At 41.9% G+C, this 22,269-nt stretch overlaps 1 protein-coding gene across 1 annotated transcript in view; it reads right to left on the reverse strand.

Annotated features, from left to right (window-relative positions):
* ZNF704 (zinc finger protein 704) overlaps positions 1–22,269 on the reverse strand; it is a 257,024-nt gene that overhangs the window by 26,811 nt on the left and 207,944 nt on the right. The window contains 2 exon segments of the mRNA XM_017858962.1: positions 3,138–3,405; positions 7,686–7,786. Coding sequence (XP_017714451.1) covers positions 3,138–3,405; positions 7,686–7,786 — 369 coding nt within the window.

A 22,269-nucleotide genomic window follows, 5' to 3' on the forward strand; every position in this document is an offset into this window, starting at 1 on the left:
TAAACTAGGCACATGAAGACAAACATCACATGTTCTCACTCATATGTGAGAACTAGAATAATTGATGTCATGGAGGTAGAGAATAAAATGATAGTTATGGGAGGTGGGGAAGGGTGTGATGGGCCATGGTGGGGAGATATGTTGGTTAGTAGGTACAAACATACAGTTAGATAGAAAGAATGAATACTAATGTTTGATAGCAGAGTAGGATGGCTATAGTTAACAACAATGTATTTTAAATTTCGTAACAGCTAGAAGAGAGGACTGGAAATCTTCCCAACACACAGAAATGATAAATACACAAGGGATTAATATTCAAAATACCCTGACTTGATTATTATACATCTTATGCATATAACAAAATGTTATGTGTACCCCATAAATATGTATAAATATTAGGCATCAATTTTTAGAATGGTGTTGTTGAAGAAGATTCATTGGCATGGGAAAATGTTCATGATATATTAAGTAGAAAAAATAAAATACAGTAAAACAGTTCTGCAACAGATCCCTTTTAAAACTGCACATATATAAACATAGAACAAAGTCTTGAAGTACATACAAAAAATATTAACCAAGGTTGGAATTAGGGATGAATTTTCTTTCTTTACTGTGTTTAATATTTTCTGTGCTGAGCATTTATAATTTCTATAAACAGAAAAGTCTCAACATTTCTAAGTTTATGCTTTGGGAAGGACATTCGAGATCAACTAGTGTGTGTTCCAACTCTCATTATATAGATGAGCAAAATGATTTAAGTAAGTTGGCACCCATGATTTCTGGCCTAAGTGTAACAGTGATAAATAAAGATGAATGAATTACTTGTTTTGACCAACATAATAAGAGTCAGGAATGAAATTTATTACACTAATTCAAACATTAGCTCTATTCCATTACTCTTGAGTTTAAGTCTGCTAAATAAGTGGCTAAATTTTTCGACTAAATTTGTAATTTTCTAATTACAAATATATTTGCTAGTGGCAGTGGCTTTGTACTTGGTACTACTGGAAAGCATTTTGACAATACACAGTAAGAGTCATAAGCTGTTCACTCATATTACATCCTCTGACTCAATAATTATTCTTCTGAGAATTTAAAGAAAAAATAAACACTACAGGCACAGAGATGTTTACAGTGGAGTTATTAATGATGATGAAAAAACAGGATAGATTAAAAAGTAAACACCTAATAATAAGAATGATTAAAACAATTTGGTGTTTCAACTTAATTGGATATTATTTAGTTACATGGAAAGTTTTATAAAACAAGGGTGGGGAACATAATTACAAGTATGTAAAGGAGATTTTAAAATTGAATAAGGTAGTTGAGAATTATAGGACAAATATTTTCTTAAAATTTGAATGTATTAACATTGTATAAAAACAAATCAACATTTAAAAGAGTTAATGGCCAGGCATGGTGGCTCAGGCCTATAATCCTAGCACATTGGGAGGCCAACATGGGAGGACTGCTTGAGGACAGGAGTTTGAGACCAGTCTGGGCAATGTAGTGAGAGCGTGAGAGCTCGTCTCTACAAAACATTTAAAAAATTAGCTGGATGTGGTAGTGCACACCTGTAGTCCCAGCTACTTGGGAAGCTGAGGCAGGAGCATTGCTTGAGCCCAGGAGTTTGAGGCTGCGGTGAACTGCACTCCAGCCTGAGAGAAAGATTGAGACCCTGTCTCAAAAAAAAAAAAAAAAAAAAAAAAAAAGTAACTTCTGGTGGGAAAAAGGGAGTTTTACCCCGTCCTAAATTTGTAGGATTTGTCCCTAAGGTCTTGTCAGACTTTAGCATGACTCAGGATTATCTGGAGGGCCTGTTAAAACAGAATGCAGGGGGGTGTGGAAGAGGGGTGGTCCCAAGAATTTACATTTCTAACAAGTTCCCAGGTGATGCTGGCACTGTTGATTTGGGGAATATTGAGAACCACTACTCTAATCTGAGATGCTTAATTATCCATTTAGAAGGCAGGGCATGAAGTCCCAGATTTGGAGTGTGATTCTGCCATTGTGCCAAACTTTTCCAATGCTTACCTTTTATTTATTTATTTTTTTGAGACAGGGTCTTACTCTGTCACCCAGGCTGGAGTGCAGTGCCATGATCACAGCTCACTGCAGCCTCAACCTCCCTGGGCTCAGGTGATCCTCCCATACCTCAGCCTCCCAAATAGCTGGGACTACAGCACGCACCACCATGCCTGGCTAATTTTTGTATTTTTTGTAGATATGGGGCCTCACCACGTTGTCCAGGCTCGTCTCGAGCTCCTGAGTTCAAGTCATCCACTCGCTTCAGCCTCCCAAATTTCTGGGATTACAGGTGTGAGACACTGTGCCCGGCCTTATTATTTTTTTTTAAATAGATACTTATGTAATGTGCCAGGCACCATTTTGAGGGCTTTGCAACATTAGGGACTTTTTTTTTTTTTTTTTTTTTGAGATGGAGTCTCGCTCTATCACCAGGCTGGAGTGCAGTGGTGCGATCTTGGCTCACTGCAACCTCCGCCTCCCGGGTTCAAGCGATTCTCCCGCCTCAGCCTCCCGAGCAGCTGGGACCACAGGCATACCCCACCATGCTGAGATAACATTAGGGATTATTATTGTTATTTTTTGAGATGGAATTTTGCTCTTGTTGCCCATGCTGCAGTGCAAGGGTGCGATCTTGGCTCACTGCAACCTCTGCCTCCTGGGTTCAAGTGATTCTCCTGCCTCAGCCTCCTGAGTAGCTAGGATTACAGACATGTGCCACCACACCGAGCTAATTTTGTATTTTCAGTAGAGACGGGGTTTCACCATGTTGGTCAGGCTGGTCTCAAACTCCCGAACTCAGGTGATCCACCCGCCTCGGCCTCCCAAAGTGTTTGGGATTACAGGTGTGAGCCACTGTGCCCAAGGGATTTTTATCATCATAACAACCTCTATGGGATCGAATCCACAGGCAGCATTGGGCAAACTGAGACTAGACCATAGGACCCTATCTGTGTGAGATCTTGGTTTTAAAGGGAGAAAAAGAAACAAAGCTACTGGGCTGCTGTGTGTGATGCTGTTTTTCCACCAAGTTATCTTTTACTCATAGGCCAGATGGCCCCTGGTTTTGGTCAAGGTCAAAGTGATTGCTCTCACAGTCCCCTGCAAGTCACCTGGTAAGCATGGTCAGTGTGCACGAGGTAGAGGGTGGTGGGAGCTGAGCGGCTCAAGGGCGTCATCAACTTAGTCTCTGTTTTGGCACAAGGAGTTTCTGTTCGGCTTGAATCTGGGATGGGGAAAGTAGGAGGTGACGCCAGGGACTGGGAAGGTGAGACTGGGGCCAGGCTGCTCAGCCCATCTGCCACTGAATCTGTGTTGAGCTTGATCTCAGTGTAGTAAAAGTCCTCTTCTCCATCACTGTAGTCAGAGTCTCCAACGCGCCTAATGCAAAAGAGAGCAAAACAATCATACTAAGCCAATCTGTTTTCTTGCCTCGAAATCTTGCACATGCGTTTCCCCTCTGTCTGGAATGCTTTTCCTCCCTCTTGTTTGCCTTGCAAACTCTTCCTTATCCTGCAGCACTCAGTTCAACGGTTCACTTCCAGGGAACCCTTCTTTGATGTCGTAAAGCGATTCATTCATTCATTCACTCATTCAGTCAATTATTCAACGATGATTTATTGAGAATCTAGTATGTTCAGGCACTGTTCCAGGGTCTCCTGATAACACAGTGAATAAAATATAGACTCCGCCCTGATGGAACTTCGAGTGGGAACTTACAGGCAGACAAGAAACCCCTAAAGAAATAGATATTTATTAAGTGGGAGCTAAATAATGTGTATACATGGACACAGAAAGTGAAATAATAGACATTAGAGACTTCGAAAGGGGGAGGGTGGGAGGGAGGTGAGGGATGAGAAATGACCTAAGGGGTACCACTTTCACTATTTGGATGCTGGCTGCACTAAAAGCCCAGGCTTTATCACTGTGCAACACAGCCATGCAACGAAACTGCACCTTGTACTCCCAATCTATGAAAACAAGAGATTAAAAAAATTAAAAAATAATTGAAAAAGAAATAGATATTTAATATATCAGGTGTTACTAAGTCCCAGAAAGAAAAATTCAGCAGCCTAACACTGCTGTTAAGCAGGATTAGTGACGGGGGCACTATTTTAAATAGAGTGGCCAGAGGAAGCCTCTCTGAGGAGGTGACATTTGAGTAGAGACCTGCCTAGAGGAAGTGAGGGAGACACCATGCTGGCACCCACAGTGAGGACACACCAGGGAGGAGTGACACAGAGCTCTCAGGTGGGCGGGCCTGGCAAAGAGGCCAGAGGCTGGAGCTCAGAACACCAGGGAATGACGGGAGGAGTGAGAACACGGCAGAGGCAAGGTCATTCAGGGTCTGTAGCCCACGGCGACGGCTTTGGCTTGCATTCCGAATGTGGTGGAAGCCACTGGGTGTTTTCAGAACTCTAACTTAATTTGAAAAGGATCACTCTAGATACTGTCTGGGAAATAGAGGACAGGAAGACAAGAGCAAAAGCAGAGGCCACCGAGGAGCTGTTGTCAGCAATATTCCAGATGAGCAGGGCAGGCGAGCAGTGCAAGGGCCGAGACGTTAAGTCCTGGGTGTATTCTGAAGGTTGGGAGTTAGAACTTCACTCCTGTTAGTGCTCTGTGCTCCCTCTGAAGTGTGTTTACTCATCTGTTTTGTTAATCACTGGCTACCTGTCTGTATTTTTTTAAACCTCTTTGTCGCCTCACTATGACTGATTCTCTAGGGATGTGTTTTGTTTATCATATGTCACTCCACACATGTTGGTGTATTTGGCGGAGGGTAGGTACCTAGTAAATGTTGCCTGACTGAATGAGTGAATGAATGGAGCTGAGGTTGTTGTAGCACAGTGATTAAGAGAATGGGTTCTGGGGTTAGACTTCCTAGGTTCAAACCCTGACTCCTACAAATTCTAGTTGTGTGCATGATTTTGGTGGCCTACAGACAGCCCCATTCCTCAGTTTCCCCACTTATAAAATGGGGATCATTAATTATAGCACCAGTTTATTGTGATGATTAAGCTAATAAATATAGGGTGCTTAGAAGCAGACCTGACACAATATAAATGCTATGTAAAGTGCTTATTAAGTAAAAACAAAGACGATGTTAGAAGGTCTCAATTTTCACCGTCACCAGGAAAAGTAGCCTCTTAGGTGTTTTCAAAGTTCCTCTCCCTGAAACATAGTACATTGTACTTTTTCACAGAAAGTTTTGAGTAAAATAAAATAACTCTCCATAATGTCAGAAAATGTTTATTAGATGATTTGTGAGTTTGTAGAGAAGTGGTGCTTCCCTTCTCTAGAAACCTGGCTTTCCAGGATGGCTGGGCAGAGGCCATGGGTATCCCCTCACCGCAGCAACAGCAGATCACTGACTCAGAACATACCTTTTCTCCAGTAATGAGCCCTGCATAGAACCTAACACAAAAATCCATGCCCCACCTCTTCACAGGCCTGTTTGTTCAAATCAGTGGCTTGTCCTAGCCTAGCTCCATTTCCCCTGAGCTCCCAGGCTGAGGCACCTGGGGAGGTGTCTTTGCACCATATCAGGTCTGGCTGGGCTTGGCCTTGTGACCAGCACACCATTAAAGACCCCAGAGAGTGGGAAGAAGAACGTGCATCTGTTCTATTCCTGTCCCCACTTCCTTTCCAGTTAAAGGCAGGTTGAGTTGCTGCTGGCTGCCACGTGCTACTAATAGACACACAGGCCTGGGGGACATTGTGTGTCCCACGTGGGGATAAATCAGGACCAGCCCCTGGTGTACAAGAATGGAGTGAGATTTAAGAGAAAAGTGGTGTGCTTTTTATATAGGTATGGTGTGTACTGCAGATATATCAGAGGTGAGGGCATATTTTCTTCCGGCTTTGACATGTTTCCCTCTTCATCCCCTCACCAGCCAATACTCATTAAAAATTCCCCATTATCCTACAGCCATGTAATTGAGTTCATGGATCAAGGCAAAGGTGTGTTCTCTCTCCCAGTGCATGAGAGAGCACAGGCACTGGGCTTCATAAGTATAGACTGGCCTCAAAGTCCTGCTAACCCAGGCCCATTCCTGTATGGTGCCTGGCAGGGCTATGAACCATAATTCACCAGGGAAATTCTAAAAGCATATCAGGAAAAAGGGGATCCTAGGAAAGCAAAGTGGCTACATTTTGGATTCCACCCACTGTGCGAGTACCCCAGGAGCTCACAGGACTAACATGGGATACCAATTCTGGGGTCTACAAATACATATAAACAGCATATGCTTCTGATGGGACTGAATAGGGCTCAATTTTCTGGGCAGACAGACTTTAAAACAAATACCCTACCTCCTGGCTCTAGCTTTGGGAAGTTCTTTCTAAACCTTTAAAAAACTGAGCTGCTTCCATTGTGAATTGTCTTGACAATGAGATTTCAGGGGAGACACTGCAGGATTTCCTTCCCTGAAGGCTTGAGGAACAGAAGGGGGGTGTTCTGCCCTGAGGTATTTCAACTGGCATTTCTTACACATAAGGTAGACTCTGGTCAGGGAAGCCTTACAGGGCCGTATCTCCAGTGCCTGTTGACCTATGGGTAATATGCTCTGGAAGGCTCTGGTGTGTCCCCAAACATCAACCTGGATGATTACAGAGCTAGATCCCTGTTTCTCTCCATGGTCACTATGGAGCCACCCTCATAGATTAGCAATATCACCTTAGAAGCTATTTTCACCTTCTGCCTATACCATTTGTTGGGCATGATGCATTTTCTAAATGTATCCCTTGCTGGGTAAAGTGACTACTGTATTTATTTCTCTGCACTTATCTTGTGGAAAGGACTCCTCTGTGTCCAAGCACACAGGAGCCTGGCCGTGCATTTGTGCTTGCCTTATGAACACTGGTTGTAACTTACAGCCTCTCAAGGTCCCTTCTAAATCTCAGATCCCTGGATGAGATAGACTCAGGGCAAAAAGCACAGGACTAATGGAATACCACTGCCCCCCTGGGGTGACCTGTAACTGCTATGGCTCCTAACCCTTCATTTTATCTTTCCTTTAGAAGGCTGTTATATACTATGAGGAAAATTATACATTTTACAAATAAACAGCTTATTTGAGCAACAGAAAGTGACTGAGCCAGATGATCAGGCATCATAAGAATAAGCAACAGCAGCATCGATTGGTGTGGTGGTTCTTGAACCCTTTTTAGGCTATATATGCCTGTGAGGCTTAAAGTCATGAATACTCTCCACTGGAAAGTAAATGTACATTTTATTCCACAGGTAATTTCAGTGGGTTCAAGGACCCCTTGAAGTCCAATAACAGATTCCAGGTTACTCTAGTGTTTGTACTTTATAAGTCTGTCTCACATATATTTTATCTTTGGCACTCACATGTGACCCTGAAGAGCTGACATTATTATAAATTTCCATAGGAAACTGCAGCTCTGGGCAGCAACTTGCCTAAAGTGACTCAGTAAGTGAACTAATGAGGCTCTAAGATGTTACATCCTTGTTCTTTCCACTGTGCCATATTGGCTTAGATGATCTGCAGTGGCCATCTCTCTAGAAATTAGGAAGACCAAGTCACCCCAGTGTCCAGAACCTTTAAGGCACACTGTGGTGCACAATTTCTGAGTGCAGGTGGCCTTAGACTGAGCAGATGGAGGCTACATCCCTGAAGAGAGGGCTGCCTTACCCCAGATGGATGGTCCGGATGTGTTTCTGGATACCTGCTGCAGTACTCAGCACCTTCCCACAGTTTTTCCAGAGGCATTTGAACATCACCTTCATGGAATTCTGTAAAGGGGAGAGAGTGATATTAAAATGGAAACTATTTTCTAACAACATTTTCTTTCTGTCATCCCAACATATTTTTTTCCATCATTAGAAAAGTTAACAGCATCCCCAGTCTCGTGACTATAACTCAGGACACTGTTGTAGGCACCCTTAGGTTTGTATCTTGGCGACCTCAGTTATTTCCTCATATCCTTCATGAGAAATGAGCTCTGTTGGAATATTTCAGATCATGTTCATGAAGGTAGTCACAGGGCCATTTTGGCTGTCTAAACAGTGGATAACATTCACTGAGCACTTACTGTGTGCTAGGTGCTGTCTTAAGTGTTTATCTCCTTTAATCCTAAAAGACAGATACTAATATTAATCTCCATTTTACAGATGCATAGAAAGCTCCAGTAAAAAGTGTCTGGTCAATGAACCAGCTACTGGCAAAGCTGAAATATGAATCCAGGGACTTTGGCTCCAGAAACCATCCCCTCCACCAGTACAAAATTCCACCTCTTTAACAAGGGTCGCAGTATTCTCTTTTCCTTTTTTTTCGGAGATGGGGTCCCATTCTGTCACCCAGGCTGGAGTGCAGTGGCACAATCTTGGATCACTGCAGCCTCCGCCTTCTGGGCTCAAGCGATCCTCCCACCTTAGTCTCCCAACCAAGTAGTTGGGACCACAGGTACATGCCACCATGCCTAGCTAATTTTTTTGCATTTTTGGTAAAGACAGGGTTTTGCCACGTTGCCCAGGCTGGGGCAATATTTTTCAAAACAGTCCAGTGCCATGATTAATAGCACTGATTTTGGGCTTATTTCTCAAGTTCTTGGTGCTCTATTTATAAAATAGGAATAATAATAGTACCTGTTTCACAGCATTATTACGAGGATTAAACGACATCATGGAAGTGAATCAGTTAGCAGAATGCTGACAGGAATAACCATTCAACCAACAGCAGCTATTACAGGATTATTTGATTGTGTGTCCTAAATTTCATAAAAAGTGAGTTTTCTCCAGGGAGGTCCCTTGTCATTGGGATGCCATCTCTTTGCTGACTGTTCCCTTGGGTATGGTGACAGTCACTTCCATGTGTTGACCAAGTCCCATTTCCTTTTCCTGCTGGGCACACAGCTAGACCTCGTTTCCCAGACTCCCTTGCAGTCAAGTGGGATCACATCACTGAATTAGGGCTGACGGATGAGAAGTGACACACATTCCTTTTAAGTCTTGCCCCTAAACTACTTCCCAGTATCACCCCCAGTCTGCTCTGCTGGCTAGATGCAAAGGACACAAAGGTCTTAGGGGACAGCAAAACCACCAGATCAGCGTTCTTAATTTTTTGTTTGCCATGAACCCTTTTAGCAGTCTGGTGAAACCTATGAATCCTTCTCAGAATAGTGGTTTTTAACGTTTAAAATAAAATACACAAAATTATAAAGAAATGCAAGTGTATTGAAATACAGCTAGAAAAAACATTAAATATTTTGTAACCCCATTAAAAAGTGGTCAAAGGACATGAACAGACATTTCTCATAGAAGACATACAAGTGGCCAAAAAAATATATATATATAGGAAAAAGATGTGCAATATCACTAATCATCAGAGAAATGCAAATCAAAATCACAATGAGATACCATCTCACACCAGTCAGAATGGCTATTATCAAAATGTCAAAAAAATAACAGATGCTGGTGAGGCTGCAAAGAAACGAGAATGCATATACACTGCTGACAGGAGTGTGAATTAGTTCAATCACTGTGGAAGGGAGTTTGGAGATTTCTCAAAGAACTAAAAATAGAACTACCATTCGACCCAGCAATCCCATTACTGGATGTATACCCAAAGGAAAATGAATCATTCTACCAAAAAGACCCATGCACTTGTATGCTCACTGCAGCACTATTCACAGCAGCAAAGACATGGAATCAACCGAGGTGTCAGTAGAATGAATAAATGTGTTACGCATACATCATGGAGTATTATAAAGCCATGAAAAAGAATGAAATTATGTCCCTTGCAGCAAAATGGATGCACCTGGAGGCCATTATCTTAAGTGAATTAATGTGGAAACAGAAAAGCAAATACTGCATGCTCTCACTTATAAGTGGGAGCTAAACCATGGGTACACATGGACATAAAGATGGAAATAACAGACACTGGGGACTACTAGAGGAGGTAAGTAGGGAGGGGGGTAAGTGTTGAAAAACTATCTATTGGGTACTATGTTCACTACCTGGGTGATAGGCTTAATTGTATCCCAAACCCCAGCATCACGCAATATACCTATGTAACAAACCTGCATATGTACCCCTGAATCTAAAGTAAAAATTGAACTTAAAAAAAATTTTGTAATATTGTAATATACATACTCTCTAATTAACATAGTAAATAACAAGACCTTGAAGTGGGCCTAATAACTAGCATAATTTTAAAGTAGTGTTATGAATAAATGATATTTCATGATATCTACTAAATTGTAATGTGATATGAAACATCTATGATTTTGGTAGGTATTAAAGTCGCAGGTGGTACTAACATTATTATGCCTTGATGCCTTAAATCATAATTATAGGAAATGTTAAATTATGGTTAAGAGGTTGGTGAAAATAAAGATACACTTTTTCCCTCATACAGGTTCACCGACCTCCTGGATTCTGTGTATCCATTTGGGGATCTGTGGATTCCAGGTTAAGAACATCTGCATTAGAAGGAAGAAGCCTGGATCCCCAGAGGGCTGTTTGGAGCAAAGACATCCACCCTCTTTGGAACCTCCACTGACCTGACTGGATTGTGACATAAGAGTAAACAAACCTTTATTGTGTTAAGCTACTGACATGAGAAAAATGGGTTGTTCCAACAGTCAGCCCACCTGACCAACACATATGGCAGTGGTGACATCTTTCCCAAACTGCTGGAACTGATGTAGCTTGATTTATGTGCCTGCTAGAATATCTGCAATCAAGTACTTCTGGTTCACACCATCATACTCTTGATTCTATGAAGCAATCATTCACTTATTTAGAAGACGACTCATCAGCTATTACTGATGGAATCAGTATCCAGATGATTTATCTGGACAGCCACCCCATGTTGAAGATTTTCCACAGGTTTCTGAATTGAAAATGGTACTTGGGAGCTTCCAGAATTGAAGAGTGCTCATGTGTTAGTGAATGGCTGCCTTAAGCATGGCAAGCAGAGGACAAGTGTGGTAGCACATTGCAGCAGTCTGCTAGAGCAGATTACTGACCACAGAAGGAACCCACTGTTCACATGGGCTTCGTGAGTCCAGTGGCCCACTGTGCCCCAGAGGCTCTGCCTGGGTGGCCAGCATTCACAGCACAGCAATCTTTCTGTTTCTTCTGCAGCTCCTGGGCACACACACCCAGCTCCATGATGTTCTCCCTGCAGTGTGCAGTGCTGGGCATAGGACCCAGAGCTACACAGAGCTATAGCTGAAGCTCTTTGAGATGCGGAGAAGCAAAGACATAATTAGGAAACTTTAAGTACATGATCCTTACGAGTCTGTGTTTATTCCAAGGAGGCAGTTCACAAATTTCAGCCTCTGTGACCTCCTTGAGCCAGTGATCTAAACACCTGAAATATAAGATGCGCCAGAGGGGGGCGATTTAAATCCCAACTTCAAACCTGCTAGGTTCACAAAAAGAAATTCTGCAGAATTCAAAATATTATTTTACTCAAAGTATATAATTTAACAGTACTGTCTTAGTCCATTTTGTGTTGTCATAAAAGAATACCTGATGCTGGGTATAAAGAAAACAGGTTTATTTAGCTCGTGGTTCTGCAGGCTGCATATGAAGCATGGCGCCAGCACCTGCTCAGGTTCTGGTGAGGGTTTTTGTGTTGAGTTAAATCATAGTGGAGGTCAAAGGTGATGCAGGAATATGCCAAGAGGGATCTAACCTAAGGGGCATTCTGGCTTTACAACGACCCACTCTCCTGGGAACTAATCCATTCTCTCAAAATCCAATCCAGTCTCGTGAGAGCGAGAACTCTCGCCATTATGAGAATGGCACCATGCCATTCAAGAGGGATCCACCCCAATGACCCAAACACCGCCCACTAGGCCCCACCTCCCAACACCCCTACACCGGGATCAAATTCCAACATGAGATTTTGGTGGAGGTAAATGAACCATATCAAACCATGGCAAATATTAATGAACAACTCCTTACACTATGAATGCTTTCTGCCCATTTTTCAAATGATGAAGCTATATTGTAGAAAATATCTTCCACATAAGAGAACCAATGACTCAAGCAAAAATACATGTACCCAGCAGTCCAAGCATCTGTCTGGAAATGAAGTCATGATGGATGAAAACACTTTTTGATTAATTCCTAACCTTTTGCTGATGGCATTCTTTCATTCATTAAACCAAGTATCTCTTTAGCAAGGAATATTCTAGGTTTTGGGGATAGAGAACAAAAAAAGAAATGAGGCTTCTTTCAAGGCAGTGAAATTCTAGTAGGGGAGAGACATGAATTATAATACATGATGACCATTTCAGATATAGCATGAGGCCTGTAGAAGGTGACTTTTGAGCTGGGACCTGAAGGTTGGAGAAGGAGCCAGCCAAGCTATGAGCTAGAGTTTTCCAGACATAGCGAAGAGTTAAGTGCAGAGGCCTGAAGATGAGAAAGAGCTTGGCTCTTGGAGGCCAGAAAGAATGAGGGTGTGTTGAGAGTGAAATGTGGGAGGGAGTGATTTGTTTGAGATAAAGTGGTGAAGCAGGGTCAGATCATGTGGGGCTTTGCACATAAAGGTAAGGAATTTGGATTTTCTTCTACAATAAAAGAGAAGTTACTGAAGGAAGAGAGTGACACTATATGACTTGTTTTTTGTTTTTTTTTTTAAATATGACTGTTTTGGGATAGAAAACAAATGAGGTCACCAGCATAGAGTCACTGCGTGAAGTCACCACAGGTGAGAAGAGATGGTAGCTTAGAGGGTTTGGGCAGAGAGGATGGAGAAAAATAGACACATCCAAGACATATTTTGGAGGCAGATCCAACAATACTTGCTGTTGGGTTGACTATGAAGAATGATAAAAGGGATGGTGTTAAAGATGACTTCCATGTTTTAGGTTTGAATGACTAGGTGTGTTGTGGTTCTGTTTTGGATATGTTAATCTTGAGATGACTATTATGAATCAAAAGGAGACTGCACACAGGACACTGGATATGTGAACCTGGAATCAGGGCGAGTCAGGGATAGAGATATAAATTTGGAGTCAGGAGCTGAAGGAGCACTTAAAACTTGGGTGTGGATGAGACCATCTAGGCAAAAATGCAGTTAGAGATGATTAGGGTGCACTGCAGCATCCAATATTTTATGCTGGAGATTGAGAAGGAGCAGTCAGAGAGGGAAGTGGTCAGGAGATTATGATATTAAAAGCACAAATGGAAGAAAGTGTCTCAGGAAGGAAGATGTGACCAATTGTGTTGAACAAGGACTGGGAAGTGGTCCTCGGATTTGGAATATGGAGTATGCTGGTGGCCCAGATAGCGGTAAATCTCGTAGAGTGTTGTGGATGGAAGTCAGATTGGCATGGACTGGAGAGTAAGTGGGATTCAGGAAAACAGAGAGAGTAAGTGCCAATGTTTTCAAGAAATTTTGCTGACCGATGAGCAGTCAAGGGAGGGTTTGTAAAGATGAGTTATACTAAGGTGAGTTTCTATGCTGATGGGAACGACTGCAAAGACAGGGAAACTGATGGTGCAGTACAGAGGTAGGGGTTAGCGACAGGATGAGGTTCTTCCAAAGGTCAGGAGAGCAGCACCAATACACAGAACAGGGAGAGGGGCTGCGTTGGACAAGACAGGACAGTTCTCCGCTGGAAAAAGGACGGAAACCAGATGGTGGCTGCAGATGCAGTTAATTTGCTGATTTGGTGGAGAAGGGGGAAAAAAAAAAGCATTCCTGTATGAATGTTTCTAATTTTTCAATGAGGTAGGAACTGGGGTCAGAACTGAGGACAAAGAGGGAAGGTTGTGTATGAAGTTTGAGGATACTTGAGAAGGATAAAATAGTTGCCTTACAACAGCAGTCCCCAACCTTTTTGGCACCAGGAACCAGTTCCATGGAAGGCATTTTTTCCACGGACTGTGGCGCAGGTTGGGAGAGGATGGTTTCGGGATAAAACTGTTCCATTAGGCATTAGTTAAGATTCTCATAAGCAGCGCGCAACCTGGTTCACAATAGCGTTCATGTTCCTATGAGAATCTAACGCGGCTGCTGACCTGCAGGAGGCGGAGCACAAGTGGTAGTGCTCGCTCGCCTCCTGCTGTTTGGTCAGATTCCTAACAGGCTGTGTGCGGACTGATACCGGCCCGAGGTCCAGGAGTTGGGGACCCCTGCCTTAGAGAGTGGGGAAAGGAATGGGCAAAGCATAAGACACTATTTCCGTATTTCTGATATTCATGGTGGGAAACAAGATTCCAGAAAGTTACAAGACTTATCCAGTGTCATCTGATGGCTCTTACCAATGAGTTGGTCAGATGTAAGCTTTCATAATGAATATAATAGTATTGTACGACATAGAAAGCCAAACTCCTCCTACGTCATGGGACTTTTTTAAGGCCTCAAATTGCTGATTGTTTTAGGATATGATAATCACAGTGGTATTTTTGTGCCACAACAAGTACTATTTATAAGATTACTGTTCTTCGTCCTTGCAATAATGTCAAGCATTTGTTTTTTAACAAGGTTGGTCCTGATTACAGAAAAATAAATATCATTGGTTTAACTCCTTTCCATAGTTTTCATTTGTTACTTCAAGTAGATGACACATTTTGGAGGCATCAAACCCCCAGAATCCAAGGAAGCTGACCATTATCCTCTGTTAAGTCCCCTGGAATTAGGATAACTACCAACAGTAATTGTTTATCTCCTCCTCACACATACACAGACCTTCCTTGAACTCCTGCAAAAAGGCTCCAAAGAAATCTGTTGCCCAAAGAAAATTAGGTAATGATAATAAGAAACGTAATGAACTTTGTCTCCTTTTGCCTTTTTTCCTTTTGCTGGGTTTTCAAGAGGCACTTTGGGGACAGACGATATTCTATCCCAGTGCCTCACAGTGTCTGGCTCAATAAATATTTGTTATGTTCAATCTCAGAAAGGTTGTGTTTTGGGACCCTCAGAGATGAGCCACATTTGAGATATCTTAATTTATTTAAATAGCACTTTGTAAAATTTACTTAGTGAATCGTCTGTGTTCAAAGAATGTTTGTCAAAAAGATTTGTTCTGTAGAATTTAATGTTTCTCAGCATGATTAACTCTTGCTTATCTTACCTGGCTGTAAATTAACTTCTCAGGGGACATCCATGGTGATGCCCTGCATGGAGAGGACTGAATTATAAGATGGTTTTCCCTTCACTTTATATGGCACATTTCTCTTCCAGTCTTGCATACCCTACACTGGTAGCTGCCTGAGGAAAGTCGTGAGTTCACCAGAAGACAATGGAAAATCTGCTGCAGGAAAAATTGCTAATTTATAATGACTCAGGTCATTGGCAAAAGTGATTAGAAAACAATGTTGTATCCTAGAGATACAGAAAGTTCCTGTGGATTTACAAGGCAGTTTGCAAATAGGGACTCAGAAACATAATTACATATAGTGGGAAGACTATCAACTGTTTTGGGGGAGGCGGCACTCCCAAAACACAGTTCTGCTTTCTCCTCCACCTCTTCCTTTTGACATTCCTTTTGAATATCTCATCTCACATTTATTATCTCATTTTAGTCCAGACTGTCAGAGCTCTGCCTTCATAGTTTACACATGCACAGATAGGGGCCATCTTTAAATTTGAGGGCAACACAGCTTAAGGCAATAAGAGCTTAAGAAATACCTATAATTTGAGCCAATTCAATTTGTAGGAATCTATCCAAACAGTAATTCAAAATACTTGCAAAGACATATGTATATTCATCACACAGATTTTTACACTAGATAAAAATAAGAAATAACCTCAAGGTTGACAATAGGAGATTGGTTAAATTATGCCATATGACTGTATATTAAACAATCTTAAACATGAAGTTGTAAGAAAAGCTTCTTTGGTGTGAAAAGAAAAGTTACATGTCTATTAAGGGACTTGATAACCTGTCCTATTTGACCTGACAGGTCTACACCATGCCTTTTCTGCACCATGCTCAGGGTCCCAGGAGGCTGCATTAACAGGGCTTCTGGCTCATAGATCTCTGGCTGGATTTGGCCAATGAGAGGCACCGGCAGGAGGCTGGGAGGCAGGAGAGACTGGAAAGCAGGAGGGTATTGATTCCTCCTGGCTCTCTCCTTCTGCCTGGCCACAGGTGGGCAGTGGCTACATTTCTCCTCCAAAAGTTACCCTTTCTGTTGGGTAACCTCTCCAAAAGCTATATTTCCAGAGTTCTGGTAAATCTTCTGGATTGCAGAAATTCCTCTCCTGCATAGCCTCTTTAGGCTCTAGGGGTTAGGGTTAATAATGGCCTTCCATGTTGTTAGCCCCTGGAGTCCGGCACCACCCCCTACTGATTTCCCCTAACCCTGTCTACACCTTTGTAAAGTGACTTGTCTCTACATAGGCCAAATACATTCTTGCATCAAAGCATGAGGCTCTTTAAATGGGAGTTTAGTGCTTTTTAAAGTCCCCTAACTACATCCAGTTGAAACAAATCCTTTGTCTACAAACAGACTACTTGCTGTTACACTAAAGAAAAGCAAGCCATGGGAGGAGGAGAACATGAAAAAATAGCTAAATAAACGACGCCCAGATTGCCGCATGGGTCCAAGCCTGCCCAAGGAAGCCAAACCAAGCAAAGCTGCTGGCAGAGTTGCAGCAGCCAAATCTGAACAGTCCCATCTGTGCTTCTACCCTGGCTTCTCCTCGCAGAGCTAACAGATGTTTGCAAAGCTGGAATGTCCACCAGCTCATGGAGAACAGCTGAAAATTTACCCCAGTGGAAAGCACTTCTGCAGAACACCAACGTCAGCAAAGACCTCAAGTCTAACAGAATGGTCTTCTTCATATAAAGGAGAGGGAACAGAGGGAGGCCACCGTCGATTGGGAACCACTCTGTGCCTGGTCCTGTGCTAGGAGCTTCCACATGTGTATCTTATTTAACACCCACAACAGGCCCAGGAGGAGTTGAAGCTCCATGCAGTTGTGAGCAGACTCTTGGAATCTCACATATGCCTGACCTGAGATGTATAGCAGCTTCCAGACAAACTCTTTAGAATTTCTCAACATTGATGCTCTGGGCCACAATGGTTGGAGAGAACTTCCCAGAGATTTTCACCTTTGCAGCAGCTTCTGAACTGTTTCTAGGAACAACTGCCTTGGGTCTACTGGCTGAGACCTTTGGCCAAGGTTTCCCTGATTTTCTCTCTGCTTGCCCTACCAATAGTAAGCCTCAATCCTGTTTTTAAAAGATGGTTTCATACTTAGGATATATGAAGTAGCTTCTATTTTCTTGACAGAACCCAGACTGATACTTAGGATTGATACGGTGACTGCTGAAGCTCACCTTCAGTTCACTGAAGAATTATATAACATTTTTGAAGTATTTCAAAGTATTGTATAACATGCATATGACGTGTAAGTCCAACTAATGCTATATTCTAGAAAGTACATGAACATCACTTTATCACTCAGCAGCCTGGAGTTAACGTCATGTTCTGAGGTGACTGAGAGGATCTTCAGGTTTTTTTTTTTTTTATATGGTGACGTGTGTGTGTGTGTGTGTGTGTGTGTGTGTGTGTGTGTGTGTATGTGTGGTGTTGGAATGGCAGGACAGGGACGGGGCTTACACATCCAAGACTCTCCAGAGAGGACTAGGGACCCTGAGGGACAGAGAGGGCCGAGTTATTCTGTGCAGGTGAGTTGGCTGCATTATACAAACTTCCTCAGCCTGTCTCGTGAAAACCCACACAGCTTGGCAGCGGCTCCAATGGCTCTTTCAGGGTCAAGAGGTCCACGTAGATCCTCAGCAGATGCCAAAAGATCGGTAAATGCACTAGTGTATTTTAAAATTAGTAACTTCCTAGAAGCTGGCAGGGGTTCCAGTGGTCTCCTTAATTGGGAAAGCAGCCATGTTACCTCATGCTACCTCACAGTTACACGGTATACAAGTTGACTTACCTTTTGGGGGATTTATTTATTTATTTGTAAGATGAGGGGACTAATGAGAGTAGAGGTTTTGGATCTTCAAGGTGTGTGGGGTTAATACAAAGTAACAGCTGAATTCAATGTATACCAAGCACAGATGAAACACCTCCCACCTCCATGTGCTGTTTATAGATGCTGTGGTGATAAGTGAATACAAAATTAACAAAACAGTTTTGTAAATAGAATAACCCAGAACGTATTCTTTTGTGCCTGGCTTTTTTTCCCCTCTGCATAATGTTTTTGTGATACACTGTTTTGTGTATCTGTAGTTTGCTCCCTTTTATGTGGTGAAGTATCCCATTGTATGATTATACCACAATTTGTTTATCTAGGTACCTATTGATGGGCATTTGGGTTGTTTCCAGTTTGGGGTGATAATGAATAAAGCTGCTATAAACATTTGTCTGCAAGTGTTTTTGTGGACATGTGTTTTCTTATCTCTTAGGTAAATACATACCTAAGAGTGGAATTGCTGGGTCATATGGTAAGTGTATATTTAACTTTCTAAGAAACTGCCAAACTGTTTTACAAAGTGGTTGTACCATTTTACATTTCTACCAGCAATAAATGAGAGTTCCTGTTGCCAACATTTGGTATTTTGTATACCAAAAATACACACTGTATAATTCCATTTACTTGAAATTCTACAACAGGCAGCATTAATCTATAGTGATGAAAGTTATATCAGTGGTTGGTTGCCTGTTTGGGACTTGGTGGTGCCTTTGACTGAAGTGGGGTATGAGGAGTGCTGGCCTTGGTTAGAGTGGTGATTACCCAACCCAGCTAGAGACAGTCAAAACTCACTGAACGGTACACTTAAAATGGGTTCATTTTATTATGTGAAAATTATACCTAAGTTGATTTTAAATGATTTCTACAACAGCAACAACAAACGACAAAAAGATTTCTGAATTAACAGAAATCCCTAGTCATTCTGTGTTTTCTCAATCAATGAATTCTAAAAGTGCATCTCATCTTTGGGGACATCTGGACATTTCTAGACATATTGAGTAGTCCTCTAACTTGGAGAGATCGAGACTGGGCTAGAAGATTTCTAAAGTCCTTTGAACTCCAATGTTCCAGAGCCTATATACTGCATGGCACGTTATTCTAAGATCTTGTCACTAAGTTGCCTAGATATCATTCCTCTTTATCCTGAATTTTCTCTATCAGGCCAATCAGCTCCCTGCCCTGGCTGACAATGCTGTATGTACCATCACCATGAAATCCGTGCAGTTGATCCAAGCTGCTGTTCTTAGCATCGCCCTCCCCAGCAGTTTTAACAGATGGATCTATTTCTGGAACAGCCGTTCTTTTTGCGAGAGGCACTCTCTGCTCAAAATTAGCGGGTTAGGAATTAAGTCAGCAGAGAGACTGGCAACATGCTTATTCGTGAGGGCTTTACGGGTTTGTTTTCTTCCTGGAGCAGCCATTCACAATTTAAAGTGATTCATAGCTTTTTGGCTCTGAACGATTAAAAATACAGAGTGGAGCAAATGATTAATTGTTTGCTACTGTACAACTATTACTGAAGCACCTTATGTTAACTCAGTGCTTTCTTCTCTAACTTGAGGTTCTTCCTAATACACAGGTACAAACTGTTCATGGTTAAGACACACACCTGTGAAATAAATGGAAATGATGAACGCTGAAATTTAGAAATTGCCTCTGAGATGCTGCCAATGTTCTGAAATGCAGAGTCCTGAGTCAGATTTCCTTTTATGCCCCCAATTTCTGCTACTGTCTTTGCTGCACTCACCTAGTGCATTGTAGAGGGTTTCTCAATGCACACCCAAATGAGCACAGGGTGGCTGAGGGATCCAGAGTCATTCTGAGCCACTGTGGCATTGGCGTGGTCAGTGTGGTCAGGGTGGAGGGTGGAGGCAAGCACCCCCTTCTCTCCACACCTATGCTTCTCAAATTCCCCATTCAGGCAGTTGCCAAATGGGGGGAAAAAGAGGCAAAGTATTAGCAGCTAACATTTATTGCTCTTTACAGGGCCTTTCATATATTCCTGACAACAGCCACATCGATATGGTGCCACCATTTTCCATATTTTATAGATGAGGAAACTGATGCTGAAGAGGCCAGATGACTTGCTTAAGTCACGTAAGTCCTAAAGCTGGCATGACAATTTTGGAATGCACAGATTCCAGAATCTGACAGAATCAGGGATCTGGCATGGAAAAGGGCACATAAATCATTTCTTATCAGCACTTCTTGATTTTCTTGGGGTCTTGTGGAATTGATGGTTAACTCTTTTGACCTTCCATAGAATTCATTTTCTCCCACGAACTCCCAGAATGGCTGTATTCAGGGTCACTGCATCACCTTGTGGTCATGATGGAAATTGCACCTCCCCAAAGTCACACAACTCACAAAGTTGTTTGAGTCTGGGCTCACACAACCTGGTTTTTCTCTGAGCTTGGAAGTTCTGTCAGTCTATCTTGAAATCCCAGAGGAAAAATTCTGCTACACCTGGGCTTGACAAAGTTGGCTGGCTGACCTCCAGAGCTAGGATAAAGAAGCCTTTCATTTCCCTTCTCGTATTCTCACCTACCTTGGCTGCAGGTTCCTTAAGGGTGACGGATACTTCATGTGGCAGACAGCCTGGAGTTCCTGTTTCTGCTCTCCATTTCTTTCTAAACTTTGTGCACCCTTGCTCCCACCCTGCCACAGAGCTGTAGTTACGTCTGATGATTTTCTCTCCACGTTTTTCTCCTTGTGGGCCGAAGGAAATATAGATTCATTGCATTAACTTGCCTCAAACATTTCCTCTGCTATTTCAGTTAAACTGATCTCTGCCAAATTATAAGCTACACAGCCTTGGACAGTTAACATAACCTCAATGAGCCTCTTGGCACAATGGGGATAAGAATACATCAAAGATTTGGGGGATGATTAAATGAAATGCTACATTTAAAAGCATTTGGTAAACTGTAACTAAATATGCAAATATAGTGATTATCAGCAAATATTTCCTCCTCACTATTGATAGTAAGAGAGACTGCCTTGTCTATGCAGTGTACCACACACTGTCATCTTCTTTACATAAGTGGAACATGGATCTCCACAAGAGGTGGGAGTCAGCCATCTCTGTGCTGGGGGGAGGTGGGAGAAGAGATGAGGAAGCTTCCATAATAACGAGAAAGGTCAGGATCATTGTTTCATAGTCAGATATAGGCAATGCTCCCTCCCATTTTGTTTAGAGTCCTCAAATGTCTATTCAAATGTTGCCACATTCTAGCACATTTAATCTTCATGACTATCCTAAGAGAGACATGTTAATACCTGTTTGCCTGTTTTACAGATGAAGAAGTTGATGATCAGAGAGGTGAAATGATATTCTTAGGTTCTCAAGGTAGCAAAGAATGTGAATCTTTTGATTTCCAATGAGGACATCTTAATTTACCACAAATCATATTATCTCTTTATAACAAAGAAGAGAAGCTTCCAAACTTTATGGATGATATGCCACAATAAGAAATACATTTTGCACCGCACATACACATATGTGTACACTGAAACAAAATTATCAAGAAAGAATACTTATTATGTACAGTGTACTCTATTCTCTTTTATTGATTAAAGAGTGACTCATTAAATTGATTCACAACCCACTAGTGGATTGAGACGTGCAGTTTGGAAAAAACTGATCTAGAAGGTTCTCAAACAATACCCACAGAACAAGTGATTATCACAATGGGTTTTAAATGGGTATTATGAAACTGAGGGAAAGGAGAGGAGAATAAGATGAACTCAGAAAGTTCTATCAATTAGACAGGACATATTGTCTGGTTTAAGCAAATTAACTAACAGAAATCTTTTGAAACACGATTTTTAAAATCTCCAAAATAACTGTATTACAGTTACTGTGTTCTGTCACATCACGAACACTGCATTTATCACTTGTAATTATTGCCTCTTTACACATCAATTTCCAGCCACCCAACTTTTGACACCTTGAAGGAAAAAACTATGCCTTATTCTCTAAGCATTTTGCCTGATACGTGCTCAATGAATATTGGTTCACCTAATAAATTTAAAAAAGAACAGCATCAGCCTCACCTTCTTGTTATTTTCATCATTCCAAGTAACTTTAAGTTCAAAAGGCCAAGGTAACAACTTGGTCTATGTAAAATCCATGCATTAAACATTAGTGGCTACAATCAGCATCCTATTGGTCTCACTTTGGGGACATCTAAAGTCTGAATAGAGGGAGAAGTCATAAAGAAAGAAGGATAGACACTACTCTTATTCGTTCATTCCTTCCTACTATCTAGCTTCTTCTGGAGTGGGCCTGTGCTCATTCAATAAAATAAAT

The sequence above is a fragment of the Rhinopithecus bieti genome, unplaced genomic scaffold, assembly GCF_001698545.2.
Source record: "Rhinopithecus bieti isolate Rb0 unplaced genomic scaffold, ASM169854v2 scaffold_48197, whole genome shotgun sequence".
Lineage (NCBI taxonomy): Eukaryota > Metazoa > Chordata > Mammalia > Primates > Cercopithecidae > Rhinopithecus > Rhinopithecus bieti.